General features: G+C 39.7%; 1 protein-coding gene across 1 annotated transcript in view; it reads left to right on the forward strand.

The window, feature by feature from the left end:
* The first annotated feature begins 8,358 nt into the window (after positions 1-8,358).
* LOC101547147 (cytochrome P450 2J2-like) overlaps positions 8,359-19,182 on the forward strand; it is a 29,163-nt gene continuing 18,339 nt past the window's right edge. The window contains exons 1-2 of the mRNA XM_055139743.1: positions 8,359-8,576; positions 16,731-16,893. Of these exons, the coding sequence (XP_054995718.1) occupies positions 8,379-8,576; positions 16,731-16,893 (361 nt within the window). The 5' untranslated portion in view covers positions 8,359-8,378. The remainder of the gene's footprint in view (positions 8,577-16,730; positions 16,894-19,182) is intronic.

The raw sequence follows: 19,182 nt of genomic DNA on the forward strand, positions 1-19,182 counted from the left end.
ACATGGTTTCTGCTTAGGAAAATGCAGAACAGGCCTGAACACAAAGAACATCTGTGAAAATAGTGAGTGATTCAATTACATGGTTTAGGCTGAAGGGGAAGGCATTTGGGAGAAATGTTGGGGAAAGTAACTCACTCCTGGTATATGTTTCAGCAAAGCGGTCCTCAACTGTTATAAAGCAACACTGATTTTGCTTTCTTTGCCACTCATTGTCATTTTTTAAAATTTGAACAAACCCCTTCATGTTTAGAAATGTCAGCCCTCTAACTTGTAAACTTAGGAAAACAGTGCCTCTAGCTCAAGCCAATTAGAAAAAGTTAAATAAAATTAGAACTGCAAAAATATTCCAGTGCCGTGTCTGGTACATAAGAAACTAGAGGTTTGAATTCTTGTCTTGGATGTGAGAGAGTTAACTCAGTTTGGAATCACTCTCTCCCACTGAAGAGCTGGATGCCAGGGGCAGCGTGCGCTTGTAGTCCAGATTAGCATCCCTGTGTTTCCACAACGATGGTGTTCAGTATTCTCAGACTTGAGCTCACACCTGCCCAGGAGGCAGCCAAGATCAACAGCTGGCATCTGAAGGATTGTGTGAAAACGGATAGGAGGGCAGACATTGGAGAAGTAGGGTCAGTAAAATGATCCAAAGTATGAACACAACTCAATCTATGACCAACTTAATCTACCCAGGAATTCAGGTTCCTGAGTAAGACCAAGAAAACAGCCTGATTCACAAAATAAGGATTAGTCAATGCAGGGCTCTATAATGCCGCTGGGTAGAATGCACCCCTAAGGGGTATAAAACAGGAATGAGGCTCTAGGCAGATTGTTGTTATGTACTAATTTTCTATTTCATCTGCTTGTTAAATGCATTTTTCAACTTCATTCAAAGTCATTGCACTTACTATGTGTGCAATTTTCTGCATTAATGGTATACGTACAATTTATATGTAAGTGATATGCTTTATTTAATACTCTATATTAAATCTCTACACCATAACTCTAGGAGAAAGGGGTTCTATCCATCATAGATTTGCATAGAAAGCAGTTGGTCTTTAACTCTTCCTTTGTTGCAAGAGGTGAGGGTATCGGATTTAAATCAGTTGAAAACTGGATTTACCCAGTTGAGTTCCTGTCCAGAGAGGGTAAAGCTCTGTCTCAAGGCCATGCAGATTTTTTTATGTTATCTTCTAGGAATTATAAAACTAGGTTTTATAATTTGAATTTTATAGTTATCAATATTTAATTTTAATTAACTTACCTAAAAGGTTTAATATCTGTGTCTGGATTCATATCTTTTTGCATATGTGTGTCCTGTTATTTCATTTGTTGAAAAGGCTTTGTTGAGCATTATTTTTGATAAGACTCATCTTTCTTATTGAATTGAATTTATTTCTTCATCAGTTACTGTTATATATGAGTCACTATTATATCCTTGTCTAGTTCTTTCATAATAATGAAAATTCAAAATAACACTTTTATTATCCAACACTGTGCTTTTACTGCTTCTGGACATAAGTGCTTCTATATACTGGTCTTTCTCTGCAAAAGTTAGAATCAACATTCTCATTCTCTCTCTCTCTTTCTCTCTCTCCCTTTCTCTCTCTCTTTGGCAGTGTTAGGGTCCATGTTTATTTGAATGTGTTCTATAGCTAAAATAACATTGCATTATAGCTTTATATGAGTGTCCTGTGTGCATAAAGGAACATCATAATGTGTATTTACTATTTTTTAATTTTGATTTATAGAATCATTTTTACTTTAATATATTGAACAACTTTGTAGTTTTGTATCTCAGACTATGAGATGCAAAATTACAAAGATGTTCAAATATCTTTGAATTTGTGTTATGATATTTTCAGAGAAAATATACAGAAGTAGGATATCTGTTTACAGAATCATGTGTAGTTTCCATTTTACATGTTTTGAAAAATATTCATACTGTTTTCCATGGTGGGTGCATTTCCACAAACAGAATTTAAAGACTGCCCTCTCCCAGAGTCTTCTCCAAAATTAGTTGTTTCTTGGGTTTTTTGTTTTTGTTTTTGTTTTTGTAATAGTTATTTTTACAGGTTGTGATGATTGCTTACTGTTATTTTGAATTGTTTCTCTAGTAATCAATCTCCTTTCTCTCTCTCTCCCTTTCTCTCTCCCTCTCTTTGGCAGTGTTAGGGCTGGAGTGATAGCATAGCAGGTAGGGCATTTGCCTTGCATGCAGCTGACCTGGGTCGATTCCTCCGCCCCTCTCAGAGAGCCCAGCAAGCTACCAAGAGTATCCCGCTCGCACAGCAGAGCCTGGCAAGCTACTTGTGGCTTATTCGATATGCCAAAAACAATAAGTCTCACAATGGAGACGTTACTGGTGCCTGCTCGAGCAAACCGATGATCAAGGAGATGACAGTGACAGTGACCGAATTCCATCCTTGAAGGTCAGCCAAGCTTTCCTCTTCTATCCTTCCAGAGGCCCAGCAAGTCTCTGGAGACCCTCAGGGGACCGGCAGGTACCTCTAACACCACCATTCTGACCTCAGACTCTTTCCGGACAGTAACACAGCCAAGTGTTCCCCCTCCGCCAGTTGGGCTCATTCCCAGAATTCCACAACTATGCCCTATATTTCTGAAATACCGAGCTTTATGACTGCCTGAGACCTCTACTTCTCCTATCTCACATTGTAGAAATTAATATCCCCAATAGAAGCCTACAATCCAAGAGGACTTCTCACTTCTCAATTCGATCTAGGGATTGAATTCCTTAGAGAGCAGCCATGGGGAATGGATTGCAAAAATCTCCTACAAACACAGTTGATACTATAGGGAACAGCAAACAAGCCCACCAATGATTGATGATTATAAAAACTAATGATGTAATGATGTAGTGATATCATTTATACTGATATAAAACTAAGGATTATAAAATGAATGATTGAAGATTATAGCCTGGAAAGTTCTACTGTAACCAACCAGCTCTATAATCTCTGAGATAATGACTATAGAGATATCATGATGAGGATGTTTAATGAGCTTGTGGAATGCTTGTACCCAGATTTAAGAGGCTTAAAGGATATCAGAAAAAATAGACCAAAATAAAAATACTCCATGACACATTGAATTCAGAATGACAAAGGACACAGACAGACAACATACTGAAAGCATCAAGATCAAAGAAAGTACTTACATATAAAGAATTTTTGATAAAACTCACAAATAACTTATTAAATGAAACTCTTTGGCTAGAATAGAATGATGGGATATAGGCATACACACACACACACACACACACACATACACACACACACACACACAGAACACCTCACCAAGAATACTCTATCCAGCTAGGTTAACATTTAGATTGGAAGAAATGGTACAAAGTTTCATGACAAGCAGCAGCTTGTAATTGATAGGTCAAGACAGAAGAGAAAATGAAATTATATGAATTGCTTCATTAAAATCTGAAGAGGCAGAAAAAAATTAAAAGAGAAAAAGGAAACAAAATTCAAGCGTAGTGAATAGAATGGGACTAGAGAGATACACAGTACAATGAGTAGGGTAATTGCCTTGAATGCAGCTGATTCAGATTCGGTCCCCATCACCCCATATTGTCTCCCACAGTGATTGATCCATAAGGCGTGATCCCTGATGGCAGAGTAAACTGTTTAATGTGGGCCACACCGCTGAGTGTGGCCCAAAAACAAACAAAAGAGTAGTAAGTGAAAAACAATATTGAATATGTACTAATAAAAATGTACAAATAATCACTAAAATGTCAATGATTTAAATTCACTAATTAATAATATCTGCCTGTAACTGTATCACTGTCATCACGTTGCTCATTGATTTACTCGAGTGGGCACCAGTAATGTCTCCATTGTGAGATTTGTTGTTACTGTTTTTGTCATATTGAATACGCCACAGGTAACTTGCCGGGCTCTGTCGTGCGGGCGAGATACTCTTGGTAGCTTGCCAGGCTCTCCGAGAGGGGCAGAGGAATCAAACCCAGGTCGGCTGCGTGCAAGGCAAACACCCTACCCGCTGCACTATCGCTCCAGCCCATACATAAATATAATTAACAATAATTTTAGTAAGTTAAAATTAATCTTTATTACTACTTCTCATTTTTGTCCATCTTCTTAGTCCTATTTGTTTACAGTTATATTTAGTGGTCACTGCCTCATAAATAAAATTAACTCAAATTCATAAAATAACAACATGCAAAGTCTTGGTGGAAAAAATATGAAAGGATGAGGCTGTAATGATGCTCAGTGGTGTAGCAAACTTTGTATGTGTTAGGATCTGAGATCAATCCCCAGCATGGGGTGGTGGGGGAGGGAAGTGTCTCAGGGGGAGAAATATCAATGAACACAGATCTGATGTATTATATAGAGAGAAACTAAGTCCTATTAGACATGTATTTACATATGGATATCCTATTTGATCAGGGTTGGTGGTTGTTAGCAAAGATTTGCGCTACTGAATAAGAATCTCAAAAACTTACATATTTCCAGTATACATCTCATTATCAGAGCAAAAGTACATACTTTAAATTCAAACCCTATGTCCATTATCAGCATTAGTTTTCTAGTCTGTAGAATGGTATTCTTTGAGTTTTCTTTAGTTGGTTGTATCAGGGGACCATGCAGTTCTGAGGATCAAAGCCAGACCTTCCATATACAAATTATCCCCCTGCCCAGAATGGTATTTAAAAAGTATTTTATCAATGTCACTGTCACTGTCATCCCATTGCTCATCAATTTGCTTGCTCGAGCGGGCACCAGTAACATCTCCCTTGTATTTTGCAGTGCTGGGGAATAAACTTAGGGTCCTGCTTTGCCAATGAGCTATTACAGATCCTAAAATGACATCTGAATGGGGTGGGAAGTTGGGCAACACTCAGAGTTTATTCTGGGCTTTGTGCTCAGGCATCGCTCCTGGTGGTCCTCTGGGAACATAAGCAGTGCTACTGGGGTTAGCTGCTACCCGAATGATAATTATACAAGACCTCTGATGTGAAGAAAGGGAACACATCCCAACTCAAATGAATCTTTGGATTCTGACTTTGGATTCCAGCTGAGATTGCCAGAGGTGTGGAAGGGAACCCAAACTATAGAGGAAGATTAGAGCCCCATGATAAATACAAATAGGTGTAATATACTCCTAAATAAGTGCAATATACTCCTAAAACACATACAATTTGTAAATGAAAGTTACCTTAATTTAAAATAGTGTAATGCTAAAAAAGAGAAAACTTACCAATGTTATGCAGTTTTTTTTCCCCCTGATGTTGCTTCCAGGAGTGTTGCATTTCAGGTGTCATGTTTATCATAATCCATTTTGAGTTGGTGATTATAGATTATGTAAGAAAAGATCTAATTTCGGGTTTTTGCATGTGTATGTTCAGTTCTCCTAAAGCATTTGTTGAGGAGACGATCATTTCTCATTAAGTGTAATACTGACCCTTTAGTTGATATCATTTGACATTATAGCTATGGATTTATTTATGAGCTTATCTTTTGTTTTGATGGTATGCATGCTTATGTTTATAACAATGCCTGTTTTAATTACTGGAACTTTAAAATACATTTTTGAGTCAGGGATTAAGGTTCTTGCCTTACAACTGGCCTTTCCAGGTTTGATCTCTGGCACCATTGTGGTCTCCCAAGCACTGCCAGGAATGTTCACCAAGCACAGTAGTAAGCTCTGAGCACTTCAAGTATGCCCCACAAACAAAAAATGTATTTCAAATAGTAAGTCTGAGGCATCTGGCTTTTCTTATCTTTCTCAAATTTCAGTTTGTGGAGTGATAGCACAGCGGGTAGGGTGTTTGCCTTGCACGAGGCCAACCTGGGTTTGATTCCTCTGCCCCTCTCGGAGAGCCCGGCAAGCTACCTAGAGTATCTCTCACCTGCATGGCAGAGCCTGGCAAGCTACCCATGGCATATTGGATACGTCAAAAACAGTAGTAAGTCTCACAATGGAGACGTTACTGGTGCCCGCTTGAGCAAATCGATGAACAATGGGATGGCACTGCTACAGTGCTTAAATTTCAACTCTTTTTCTATCCACTAACCTGAAAGTTTCATTCTAGAAATTTCTTTTAGTTACTGAATTTAGATCATTGACGTTTTAGTGGTAATTGGCACATTTCAATTAAATCTATATTCATTACTATCTTTTATTCACTCCCCTTGATATTTGAAAATTGAGATTGTGTCCTGAAATTTTTCTTAAGTTACTCAATAGTTATAGAATTTTTTGAGGTATGTGTATTTGTGTGTGTGTAACCTCTACAGTTTATTCATAAAAAGTGTCACCTTCTAATAGAAATAATTTTAGTTTCGCAACCAAAAGACAAAATACACAGACACAAAGATACAGGAAGACCTATATATATACCCTGAAAACTGCTAAATATTTTTGAAAAAAATAATTAAAAACAAATAAATAGAAATACATAGTTCATTCGTGTATTAGAAGACTTGATACTACTAAAATGCCTTTGTATTTTAAATGTTTCAGTGCAATCACTGCCAAAATACTAAAGGCATTACTTTTTATAGAACAGCAAAATATGATATCAAGATTCATGTAGTTCCACAAAATGTCACAAATAGCCGAAAAAAAATCTTGAGAAAGAAAACAAAGCAAGATATGTCATGCTTCATTTTTAAAATACATTTTAAGTGAAGGGTTTTGCCTTATAAGTGGCCTTTCCACTTATAATCCAGGTTGGATCCCAGGCTCAGGCTCTAACCTTAAACAGTTAATGCCCCAATCACTGCTTAGGACCTGCCACCCACCCCCAAGAATAAGAGAATAAAATATTTGTCTTTATTTTATTTTTTCTTTTCAAACAGTATTCTCTGTTTTGTTTAGATATGAATTGCTTCGTTTGTTTGCTTGGGGGACCAGGTGGGATGCTGGGAATTGAACCCAGATCAGCTGAATGCAAGACACGTGTAGAGTACAGCCCTACCCACTGTACTATCGCTCCAGCCTCTCATCAGTTTATTTAGAAATGCTTGTGGATAAAAACAAAATAAGAAAACTAATTTCTCGTTGAATAATTAATATTACTTTTAGTTGCTCTGGATTTTTCTTATGTGTGTGATTTAATAGAACAAGGTATACATTGCTTCTCGAGCTTTTTCTCTTTCTCAATCTCTTGTTCTATCTTTTGCCTTCTTTTCTATTCTCAAAGCAATTCAGTAATTTGGGGGAATACATTAGTACTCTACAGAGAATGTAGAGTACTAGTGCTACTGAGAATGTAAGGGGACACTTTTCAAAGAGAGACTGAACATCAATGCCAGGATTCTAATTATTGTCTTAAATTCATCTTATTTATCTTTGAATTGCTCAATTTCCTTTCGAACAAAAATCTAAACCATTAACTCTGTATAAAGTATATCTATGATATATACACAAATCCAAAAAATGAATTCCATAAACTGCATTATATTTAAAAATTATGAGAATCCAAATGACCATACTGATTTACATTTTTACTTAGTGGGGAAAGAACTTCAATGCTGATGGGGATTTTCATTTGTCTAGAAGATTTAAGATTTTAATGTGTGTGTGTGTCTGTGTGTTTCCAGAACTATGCTATGTTTTCTGTTTTTCACCCATATATAGTGAGACAGAGGTCGAACCACACAGGATATGGGTGAGGATGGGTGAAACCTAGGGGAAAGGGTGGAACTGGCAGGAGTTTGGGACCTCAGAGCTTTTAAGAAGAACCTGCGGAAACTGCCAAGGACTGGGATCTAGTGTTAACTAAGCCCCTCTTAGGACCAGGAGCTTGATGTAATGCTTACGGTCTCTGAAACATCACCGAGATGCTTGCACATCACAGATTCATTTATCCATCAGGTATCTGGTCCTTCACTTCGTGGTCTCGCTTTCCTTGCAGGATGGGACAAAGAAGGGCATCAAAGAAGGGTCCCTGATCAGAATAAAGCAGCGACTGTCCAGAGGCTAGCGCGCTCCTGTAATCTAAAAACCCCAGAAGTGTCAGTCAGCTGAAACCAGGACTCCAAGAATCACAGAGACACTTGTCCGGACCTGGGTCGGTTCCCACTGAATCCCTGAGACAGTATGTGTGTGGAGGGGGGGGGGGGCGCTGCGGGGGCGGTGAGGAGGGGGGCGGCGCAGAGGAAGAACTGAGTTTCTCTGATCTGGAACAGAGCAGCCAGGCTAAGCTCTGCCACCGGGATCATCTGGGTTAGGGCACCAGGACCCAGAGCAGGCGGGGAGGGCGTGCCCAGAGCAAACCGAGAGAGGCGGGACAGGGAGGGGCAGCCCGGGATTGAGGCGACAGCAGTGACTGCTCAGACCTCTGACCGAGAACGGAGCCACTGGACGTCCCAGGCGCGCTCCGGACCATGGGTTTCCTGGAGACCGCGCTCTGGACCGTGCTCCATGCGCGCACCCTCCTGCTGGGCGCTGTCGCCTTCCTCTTCTTTGCTCATTTATTCAGAAAGCGGCGCCCCAAGAACTGCCCACCGGGGCCCCCGGGTTTACCCTTCCTGGGAAACTTATTACAGATGGACTTTAAGCAGCCGCACGTGCAGATTCAGCAGGTAGGAGCGTCAGGGACTGATCCCGTCCTTCACCTGCAGGGACAGGCTATTCCAGGGACCCAGGGCGGGAGGATGGAGCAGGTGCTAACACCGTTGACTCCTGGCGGTGCTCAGAGAGCCATATGAGATGCTGGGAATCGAACCCGGGTCGGCCGCTTGCAAGGCAAACGCCCTACCCGCTGTGCTATCGCTCCAGCCCCAGCCCTCTGCTCTTTGGAAGTTTGAAAGAGTTCTAAGCGATTACCGTGCTCAACTAAGAACTAATTCATGCACTAGATAGATTCCACTCGCTCATCCTGCTTTGGGAAAGCGTTCTTTGCTTTTAAGTTTTATTGAGTGGTTTAACTTGTGTTTGCGCATTCACCTGTGCTTTTGGTGTTTTATTTCACTCACGGAACTTGAATCACGGAACTTGAACTAGGCTCGTCTTTTAGCAAATGTGATTTTTTTTAAATCATTATTTCTTCAACTATTTTTCCAACTCCATAATGTTTTCTGGGCATTTCTTTGCACAATGATATTACAAAGGTTAGGTCTTTGATTTCTTCAGCATGGGTCCTGGGGCTCTGTCATATTGATTTTTTTCTATGTATTTCCTTTTTTATGTAGGTTAGATGCTTTCTATTGGCCTGTTTTCGTTGTCATTAATTTTTCTGTCACTACTGATCTGTTATTATGCTGCTATTGGGCTTTTATTTAGGATGTTCTGATCTAAATTTTTCTTGAGGTTCTTCTGTACAATTCTTTGCTCAAATTTCTTTTTTTTAAAAAAATAGGAATGTTGCATTTCTCAAAAATTTATTTAAATATCTGCTTTAGCATCTTTACCCTATAATTCCAACATCTCAGTGTTGATGTCAATTTACTCAAGTTGAAATTGTCCTTGTTCTTTGTGTGGTAAGTCATTTTGACTATAGAGTGGACTACATATATCTGACACTATAGGAACCTTTCATTGTAGGAGAGAATCAATCAGCATATTTAGGATGTTCACTTTCAAGGAACATGCTACAAAGATCAGTAGCGGATATGATGTCTCCCTTAGGGACTCCTCTTCCTCTTTCAATGTAAGCTGGAGCTCATGAAAATGGGAGCAAAGTTCAGGGACCCCCACTTCATAGTATAACTTCTTTCTTATTGTAAAGATAGAAGACACACCCTTACCCATATCTGTTTCACGGAAAGGGTTCCACCCATTCTTACTTTTTCTACTTCTGATTTTGGACCACACCAGGTAGGGCTACAACTGCCTCTGTGTTCAAATCACTTCTGATAGTGTTATGGTGATAGCAAGCTTGACTGTGGGTCAAACAAGGGTCTTTTACATGTCAAGGCAATGTCATAACCCTTGTAGCATCATCTCTCTGTAGCATCATCCTTATTTCAATAAGAGAATGGTATCACTGTCACTGTCACTGTCATCACGTTGCTCATCGATTTTCTCGAGCAGGCACCAGTAAGTCTCCATTTGACTTGTTACTGTTTTTGGCATATCAAATACGCACGGGTAGCTTGCCAGGCTCTGCCGTGCAGGCCAGAGATACTCTCAGTAGCTTGCCGGGCTCTCCGAGAAGGGTGAAGGAATCAAACCCAGTTCGGTCACGTGTAAGGCAAATGCCCTACCCGCTGTGCTAGAAATCAAATCAAAATTATTCCTCCCTCAGAGTCTCTCTCTCTCTTTCTCTCTCTCTCTTTCAGTACTATTGCTTCATCTTTTCTCCTTATTATCTATGGGATAGACTATATTTAATGGAGTTACTTTGGTTTACATTCATTAATGTCAGGGTTAGAAGGAGGAATAAAATGGTGTGATTTGAATAGGAAATTTGAAATGGACCCGTGTTTTACCACCAAGATAGAAATGAGTACACATAAAGTGGGCTAGTGATGAAACCAGGCCTAAAATTTAGCACCAAACTCACAATTATACATCAGGGATGTCCTTTTCTACCTTATATAGCAGACCTTTTAGTGTTTTGATGCTTTGCTATTGTCGTTGTTGTGGAGGGGTGGGGGGGTCACATCCAACAGTCCCCAGAAACCACTCAGTATTCAAGAGCCAAATAGTGCCAAGGCTTGAACCCAGGGTCTCACTCAAGTGGTGAGCATGTCCTCCACCACTTGATATACATCCTGGCCCCTCATTTTTTATATTGTGCAATAAATATGTTAAATGGTATAGGCTACCGAGAGTATCCCGCCCACACAGCAGAGCCTGGCAAGCTACCCGTGGCGTATTCGACGTGCCAAAAATGGTAACAACAAGTCTCACAAGGGAGACATTACTGGCGCCTGCTCAAGCAAATCGATGAACAACGGAGATGACAGTACTAGCTTTGATTAAATTTGCATTTGAAACATTAGCAAATATTCAGTACAGATATTTTCTGGGTCTTAAATCTGAATTTACAAGTGTATTTCCATTAATTCTTTATGATAGGCACACAAGGCAGGCATTACCTGGGGGCTTTTCCATTTTACCACGAGAACATGTGATTTTCCCAAGCTTGTCACATTAGATAATAGCAAAACAAAATCTTGAATCTAGAATTATGCGATTCAGATACCTCTTCTCCGCCCCTTCTGCTTGTCTTTCCTCTAGCCTGTAATAGGAGTATAATTACTTTATTCATGGCACTGCTTCTTCCACAAGTGTGGATATAGCACTTGTCACAGGACAGGCACTGCATAAGACCCTGGATTATGTTGTATAAACTCTTATTAAAAATCAGACCTCAAAATATGACCTCAGAAAATGAGTAACCAAATTAGGTAGCAGGAAGTAAATGATGAGAAGCTCTAGGGATAACTTCTTGTGGATTACTGGAATAAATTGGACTGAGCTTGAATGGAATGTTAAGCAAGTGGTTTAAGGGGAATAAAGTTTCAAATGGAACAAGATGTCATAAGCTAAACCATGAGAACAAAGAAAAATAGACTTATTTTGTGCCAAAATGGAAAGTGATTTTATATTTTTCATCTTCTTCTCTCTTACAATGGTTTGAGTTATTGGAGAATAATTAATTTAAATAAGAGAAAATCTTATTGGGCTAAAGTAGGGGAATGGTAGACAAGACATATTACAGTACTAGTAATATGTACCAGTTGAGTACTAGTTGAGATGCATATCAAAGCAACTTCTAACAAGACCTCAAAACACAGTGGTGTTAAAATGATTGAAACATATTTCTCAAACAAATAAATTAGCCTGCACACATATCATCTTACCTACAGAGATTACATATGCCCTTCACCTCCCTATCAAAGGGTCAGGGTTTTTAATGAGACCTTCACTGCAATCACTGCACTCCTTCACTCAAAGCTCATGTGTTCCTAACTACCCATCTAGTCCTGTATTTTTAAAAATCTCACCCTTATATGCTGTGTGTCTTTTTGCTGCTTCTCAGAGCTTTATTTGAGATCTGGCTCAAATACTATATCATCTAGGATGTTTTCTTCAGTATCTAGGATGGAGATTCAAGTCTCAATCCCTTCATATCCTTCCCTGCCAGCATTATAGCACATGTCATCTTCTCTACATTAGTTCTGACCTGTAGACACTTCCATGACACTGTCTATAAGAAAACACACACTCACACTGATCTTGGTATTGCCCTGTGTATCACAATGTCTGCTGATGCTTGGCAACTCTAAAGAATTTCACTAGAGCCTACTATCTTAAACTTGAATTTGATTCCCATAGACTTCTCAGAAACCTAAAAGACCTCCAAGAACTACTATATCACAGATCCTTGGCAGGAGTTTATAAGCCTCAGGTTGCAAGGATGCTGGTGAATTCGCCTCAACAACATGCTTGTATGACTGTATTCCTGTCTATATGATTTCATTGAAGAGCACATTCTGAATAGATATTAGATTTTCAAAGGTTTCTAAGACTGATAAAAGGGTATGAATAGATTTTTTAAAATATATTCCTTATTTCCTCAGGTTATTATTTTTTGTTTATTTTATTTTATAAAAATTTGTTTTTTATGGGGCTGGTGATATAGTACACCAGAAAGGGTGCTTTTTGTACACTGCTGACCTGAGTTCAATCCTTAGCACTTCATACTGTTCCCTGGGCCTTCCAAGAGTAATCCCTGAGTATAGAGCCAGGTGTAAGCCTTAAGAACTGCTGGTTGTGATCCAAAAAATAAAGCAACTTAGTTTTTTAATTTGTTTATGTTCCACACCAACAATACTCAGAGCTACTCCTGGTGCACTGCTCAGGAGTCACTTATTTAAGTGTTTGGGAGAACATTGGGCGCTGGTGATGAACCTTGGGCTCTATCACACAAAACATGCACACTAGTCCTTGAGATTCTCTGCAGCTGTTTAAAAATAGGAAAATTTTAACTATAACATCAATACTAATTCACTTAGACTTTTTAAATGTTATTTTATGAATAAGAGAATTTTACTATATTTACTTCTTTACCCCCAATTTAACTTACACACACACACAAGTACACACAGACAAACAAACACTCAGTAATCTCTCTCTTGGACTTTGGTATATTTCTTTCCAGGTGAGTTTGGATTAAAATAAAATGACATCCATTTGTAACTTTTTATTAGCACTTGTACATCTCAGTGAGCATAAAGTTAAACTCCCTAATAGAAAAAATGTGCCAGAAATAAAACCAAGCAATTAAAAAATACAACAAATGTATTTGATGAAGGTGTTAAAATTGTAAAATGTACGTGTGTTAATTTTTCTATTAGAATGAGCACACATGCTTACCTACATTCTCCTTCTCCTCCTCCCCTCACTCTGTTTCCCATTCTAATGAGAGTGCAAATGAACCTATGAGTGGGTAATAATCATGATTGCTACACTCTTCCTCTTCCTCTCTTTTGTTTTGTTGGATTTGAGTTCAGGAAATTAGATAAAGGCGATATGGTTGAAATGGTTTTAAATCTACATCTCTGGTAACCAAGGTTTAATCTCCGGTCTTACTAGTTCTAATTATTTTATTCTGAATATTTATTTTGCTCCAATCTTTTTGTTTCAACAACCATCTTTCCTTTCACTGTTGTACGTTTTGCATCACCAATGTCGGGACACCCAGTTTCCATCCTGCATTCAGTCCCGTGCCCCCATGCCCTGCCTCTATAGCAGGAACTTCTCTCTCTCTCTCTCTCTCTCTCTCTCTCTCTCTCTCTCTCTCTCTCTCTCTCTCTCTCTCTCTCCTTACTCTCTCTCTGTATCATAAAATGTACTCCATTTTATGTTTTAAATACTTAATCCTACACTTGGAATTGTAGTCTTTGGATTCCATTTCTGTTCTCTTATTTGTTTTATGTATCTTATAAATTCTATATTGATTCTATTTCTATCTTCATCTCTGATTCTAAATCTGATTTAAACTCTTAAACCAACTTAACTTAACCTCTTTTGTTCTCTTATTTGTTTCTTTTGAAGGACTAATGGTTGTTTTTCCAGTACAGCCTACAGTAAAAAGTCTTCTCAGACGCCCTTAGATTCACAGATATGTAAATTAATTGGCAAAATAACTCACATTGTGCACCAATGATTTGTTACACAGTGTCAGAAATTCAATGATGCATTCAAAAATTTCCTCAAATGGGCACCAGTAACGTCTCCATTGTGAGACTTGTTGTTACTGTTTTTGGAATATCAAATACGCCATGGAGAGCTTGCCAGGCTCTGCCATGCAGGTGGGATACTCATTCAATAATAAAATTTAAAATTTACTTGTCTTGTATGAACTCATTCCTGTCAGTTTTTAAAAATAAAAGAGCATACATTTTAAAGATAGGTCTGTAGCACTGTAGCACTGTCATCCCGTTGTTCACTGATTTGCTCGAGTGGGCACCAGTAACGTTTCCATCGTGAGACTTGTTGTTACTATTTTTGGCATATCGAATATGCCACAGGTAGCTTGCCAGGCTCTGCAGTGTGGGCGGGATACTCTCGGTAGCTTGCCAGGCTTTCTGAAAGGGACGGAGGAATCGAGCCGGGGTTGGCTGAGTGCAAGGCCCTACCCGCTGTACTATTGCTCCAGTCCAAAGACAGATCAGCTTTGGTAAAATCTCTTTTCAGACTTTCCTATTAAGAAAACACATATTAGAGACAGTTTGGTGGAAGACTCTGTGTCAAATATTTTAGTATTGGTGTGTTATGCGGGAGCATTGGATGATGGGTTAAAAAATAACTGGTTGTACGTTCTATGAGGGGGAAATTATGTCCTGGTGCTAAAGCTGACAAGGGAGAGAAAAATAGTTGGGGTTGGAGCAGGGGGAGCAGAAATACCAAACCAGCGGGGGCAAAGCCCATTGATTTATAATCATCGTCTGTAGCTAGACAGAGCCCTCCCTCTACTGGGAGTCAGGAAAGATTTTGATTAGTACATAGTCACTCTCAGTCAAACACCATGCACCTATTTGCACATTTAACCATAGGAATGACAAAGCCCAACCACTTTTCTTTCTCTTTTTCTTGTCCTACTCCCCTCTACTCTCATTCTCAGTCAGTTTGCTCAAGTTCATAAAGACTTGGAGCCCTTTCACATGCATGTCTTTGTCCGCAAACATTGCATAAGGTCTCCTCCATCTCTTTAAAGCATGGCCACCTTGGCTACTTTTCTTTAACTACCACATTTTAACTTTGCCATAAAGACAAGGAAAGCACTGCTACTCCAGGGTGGTTGTGTGATTAAATGAGATATAAGGTGGAAGGTGTTCAACATTACACTAAAGTAAATGACCTTCTCGGGACCACTAAGTAAATGATGGTTGGAGGGATCACTCGGGATGGGAGGTGTGTGCTGAAAGTAGACTAAAGACTAAGCATGATGGTCTCCCAGTATCTGCATTTCAAACCATAAAGTTCAAAAGTAGAGAGAAAGTAAGAAGGAAGGTATCTGCTGAGAGGCAGAGGGTGGGATGGGGTTGGAGTGGTGGGAGGGCAACTGGGAACGTTGGTAGTGGAAAATGTGCACTAGTGGAGAGATGGGTGCTCGATCATTGTATGACTGAAACTCAACCAGGAAAGTTTGTAACTATATAATATTCCCCATACTCTCTCTCTACTTTTGGGCATTATGGCTTGCAATACCGAGGATATTGGTGGTGGGGAATGTGCACTGATGAAGGGATGGGTGTTTGATCATTGTGTGATTGCAACCCAAACATGAAAGCTTGTAATTATCTCACAGTGATTCAATAAACTTTTTTTTTAAAAAGAAAGTTTGTAACTATATCTCGCGATGATTTAATTAAAAAAATAAGAAAAAATAAAGTAAATGACCTTCTATGATCAAGAGCACCTTTCTCCTGCATGATCTGCTGCTTGCTCTCATTCTCTTCGCTGCAGTGAACTCAGGCCCATCTCCCTTTGATCACAGAGCCTGTTCATTCCCCAGACTTCCCTGGATGCGGGCCAGGCACCAGAAAACAAAGTGCCTTTTACTTTCTGCTCTCATTCTTCTTCACAGACCCCTTTCAGAGAGAAAAATTTTCACCCTTTTATGGCTGGGAACCCAAGGTTCTAAAAGAATAAAACTCAAAATTTGTCACAACATCACCACTAATGAGTGAGCCAGGAAGCCAAGAGTCACACCTACGAATTCTTTTCTCCATTGCTTATCCTCCTCTATAATAAGCTCTTTATCATCTAGCACATGTGAAACCTGAAGGAGCTTCTCTTCAGATTAAACATAGATGATTTACTGAGAAGTCCCTGCTTGCTACATCAGGCTTATATGAAACTTAGCTCAGCTTTCCTCGGCAAGCACATGCACTGAATATTTTTTCCCTTCACCTACTAGAGTTTAGAGACCCGATTTATTTGTAATGGTTATAGCTTCACATGTCATCCTAGGGATCCAGGGCAGATGTAAACTCAATTCTTATAAGTTAAACTTATAAAGATTTTTTTGTTTGTTTGCTTGTGCTTCTGCTTTAGCTGTTTTTTTAAAAAAAATTTGTAAGGTATATTCATGTCCAGTGGAAGATGAAATCTGGGTCAAGATGCAAAAAAGAAGAAAAGAAAATGGGGAGAAACTGTGTCATCAATCCAGGGTGCACCTGCATACCCACAACTCCCCTCCAAACAAGTTCTATCCACCCAGATACACACATGTAGGTAGGAGTGTGTTCAATTGTGACTGCTACCTCACTGTTTTTCAGTTTGTGAAGAAGTATGGGAATGTTATAAGCATGGAGTTCGGTGACATATACTCAGTCCTTATAACTGGACTGCCCTTGATCAAAGAGGCCCTTGTCCACCAGGACCATCACTTCATAGACCGCCCTGTGACCCCTATCCGCGAGCATGTCTTTAAGACAAAGGGTAAGTGTTTGAATTAATGAAAAAATGCATTTATTTGGTATTTTAATGGTTTGTCTAATGGTGGTTCTGTGGATATAATTGTCCTAAAATCCCAGAAATAAAGTTTGTTATAAATTCATACCATTAAAAGAATCTGTTTCTTTTTGGGTGGTAAAACCACACCTGGTCGGGTCCAGGGCCTACTCCTAAAGCTGCACTCAGGGATCACTCCTACTGGGGCTCAGGGAATCATATGGGGTGCTGGGATCAAATCTGGGTTGACTGCATGCATGGTAAGCATCCTACACTCTGTATTGTCTCACCCCCATCAAAAGAATGTGGATGCCTACCTTTCCTCAAAGAAACCTTTCTCAGGTGATTTGCTGGAAATTATTAATCTAGTCTCAGAGCCTTAAGGTTGAGAATTTGGGCAGAACTGTGTCTACTATATGAACTCACTCTGCATGTTTTCATAGGTGCATAATCACCTTTCCTCAGAGAAAGATTGAGGATTAGGTTTTCTACTTCAATTCTCTTCCCCAAGAAAATGGACATATATTTCTTTCTGCTACTTGCACAAACGTTCTGCCTGTCTGCAAAATTGTTTGCAATGTCTACCTCCTAATGCTTAATCATTGACTATGCTCCCCAAGAAATCTTGAGCATTCCAGTCTAGATTAAAGCCGTTTCGGCATGAATCCTTAAAACTATTATTAAATAAAATCTAAATGAAAATCTCAAACCTATTACTCTACCATTTGAAATATTTTATACACTGTTTATCTGCCCTCTAAAGCACAGTATTAGGGATAAGTGATGTAATGGCAAGAGTAACAGGTAAGTAAGTATATGCTCTTACATCCCTTACATTCTATTCAGAAAGATAGTATCAATTAGTTAAGAAAAATTCATACCATTGTTGTTCACTTGTATCATTTGTCACTTGTCATCCTGTTGATCTTCAATTTGCTCAAGAGGGCACCAGTAACATCTCCATTCATCCCTGTCACGTGCTAGTGTAGCCCAATGGTATCTGCTCATTCCAGGAACATGAAGAACTTCAAACCATTCATTCAGGGTTTTGACGAAGAAGTCTGATCTTCTTGTAGGTGAGCAGCCATATGGTCTTTTGACGCCCCATGGAATCCAGTGGGTAACAGCTCTAGTCCAGCAGTCATCTCTAAATCGCGTTATGTGTCCGGCCCATCTGATTTTCAACGCCTTTGCAAATGACACAGCATCCCTGATTCTTGATCATTGACAGAGGTCGGAACTCCAGATTCTTTCTCTCACTTGAGTGAAATATGATATTCCAAGGAAAGCTCTTTCGATTCCTCTTTGGGATACCCAAATAGCATCCTGTTTTCATAGGGCCCAGGTCTCTGAGGCATATGTTAGTGCAGGAAGAATGGTGGAGGTGAAGACATGTACTCAGATCCGGAGGTTCTTGTCCCTCTTAACAACTTCTTCAATGCTCTTGAAGGCGTTCCATGCTGCTCTCTCCCATCTGTGCATTTCTGGTGCAAAGCCTTTCCTCATGTTGAGTTCTCAAACCAGGTACACATAGCTGCTGCATTCGGAGATGTTCATTCCATTGAGAGAAAATGGAAAGTTAGGGACTAGTTCATTTTTCATGAACATTGTCTTGGTGAGATTCAGCGGCAGTCCGACCTTTCCACACTTGCAGTCAAAGTTGGCCAGCATCTATGCCGTTTGGCTAATGTTTGGTGTTATTAGAACGATATCACCAGCAAAGCAGAGGTGGTGTAGTTGCCGATCGTCTATCTTCACTCGCATTCCTTCCCATTCCAGTGGTTGCATGATATTCTCGAGGGTGGTACTGAAGAATTTTGGTGAAATGGTATCACCGTGCAAACCCCTCTCTTTACATCAATGATCACTTCCTTGTAGAATGGTGAGATCCTGGTGGTGAATCCGCAATACAGCTTGCGGAGGATCATGATGTACTGGGTTTGAATGCCCTGTTTGGCTAGGGCTTCGATGACCACTACAGTCTCAAAAGAATCAAAGGCCTTCTTTAAATTGATGAACTTTAGACAGAGAGGCATCTTGAACTCTCGCAAAACTTCAGTGAGCTTGGTCACTGTGTGGTTATGGTCAATCGTGCTGAATCCTTTTTGGAATGAGGCTTGCTCTCATGGTTGTCCTTTGTTTAGGGTTCTGTCTATTCTATTCAGGATGACTTGAGTGAACAACTTGTAGATGACGGACAACAGGCAGATTAGACGATAGTTGCCACTGTTGTGGATGTCTCCCTTCTTGCAGAATGGTCCTGCTGGTTTTCCATTG

The sequence above is a fragment of the Sorex araneus genome, chromosome 5 (assembly GCF_027595985.1).
Source record: "Sorex araneus isolate mSorAra2 chromosome 5, mSorAra2.pri, whole genome shotgun sequence".
NCBI classification, from domain to species: domain Eukaryota; kingdom Metazoa; phylum Chordata; class Mammalia; order Eulipotyphla; family Soricidae; genus Sorex; species Sorex araneus.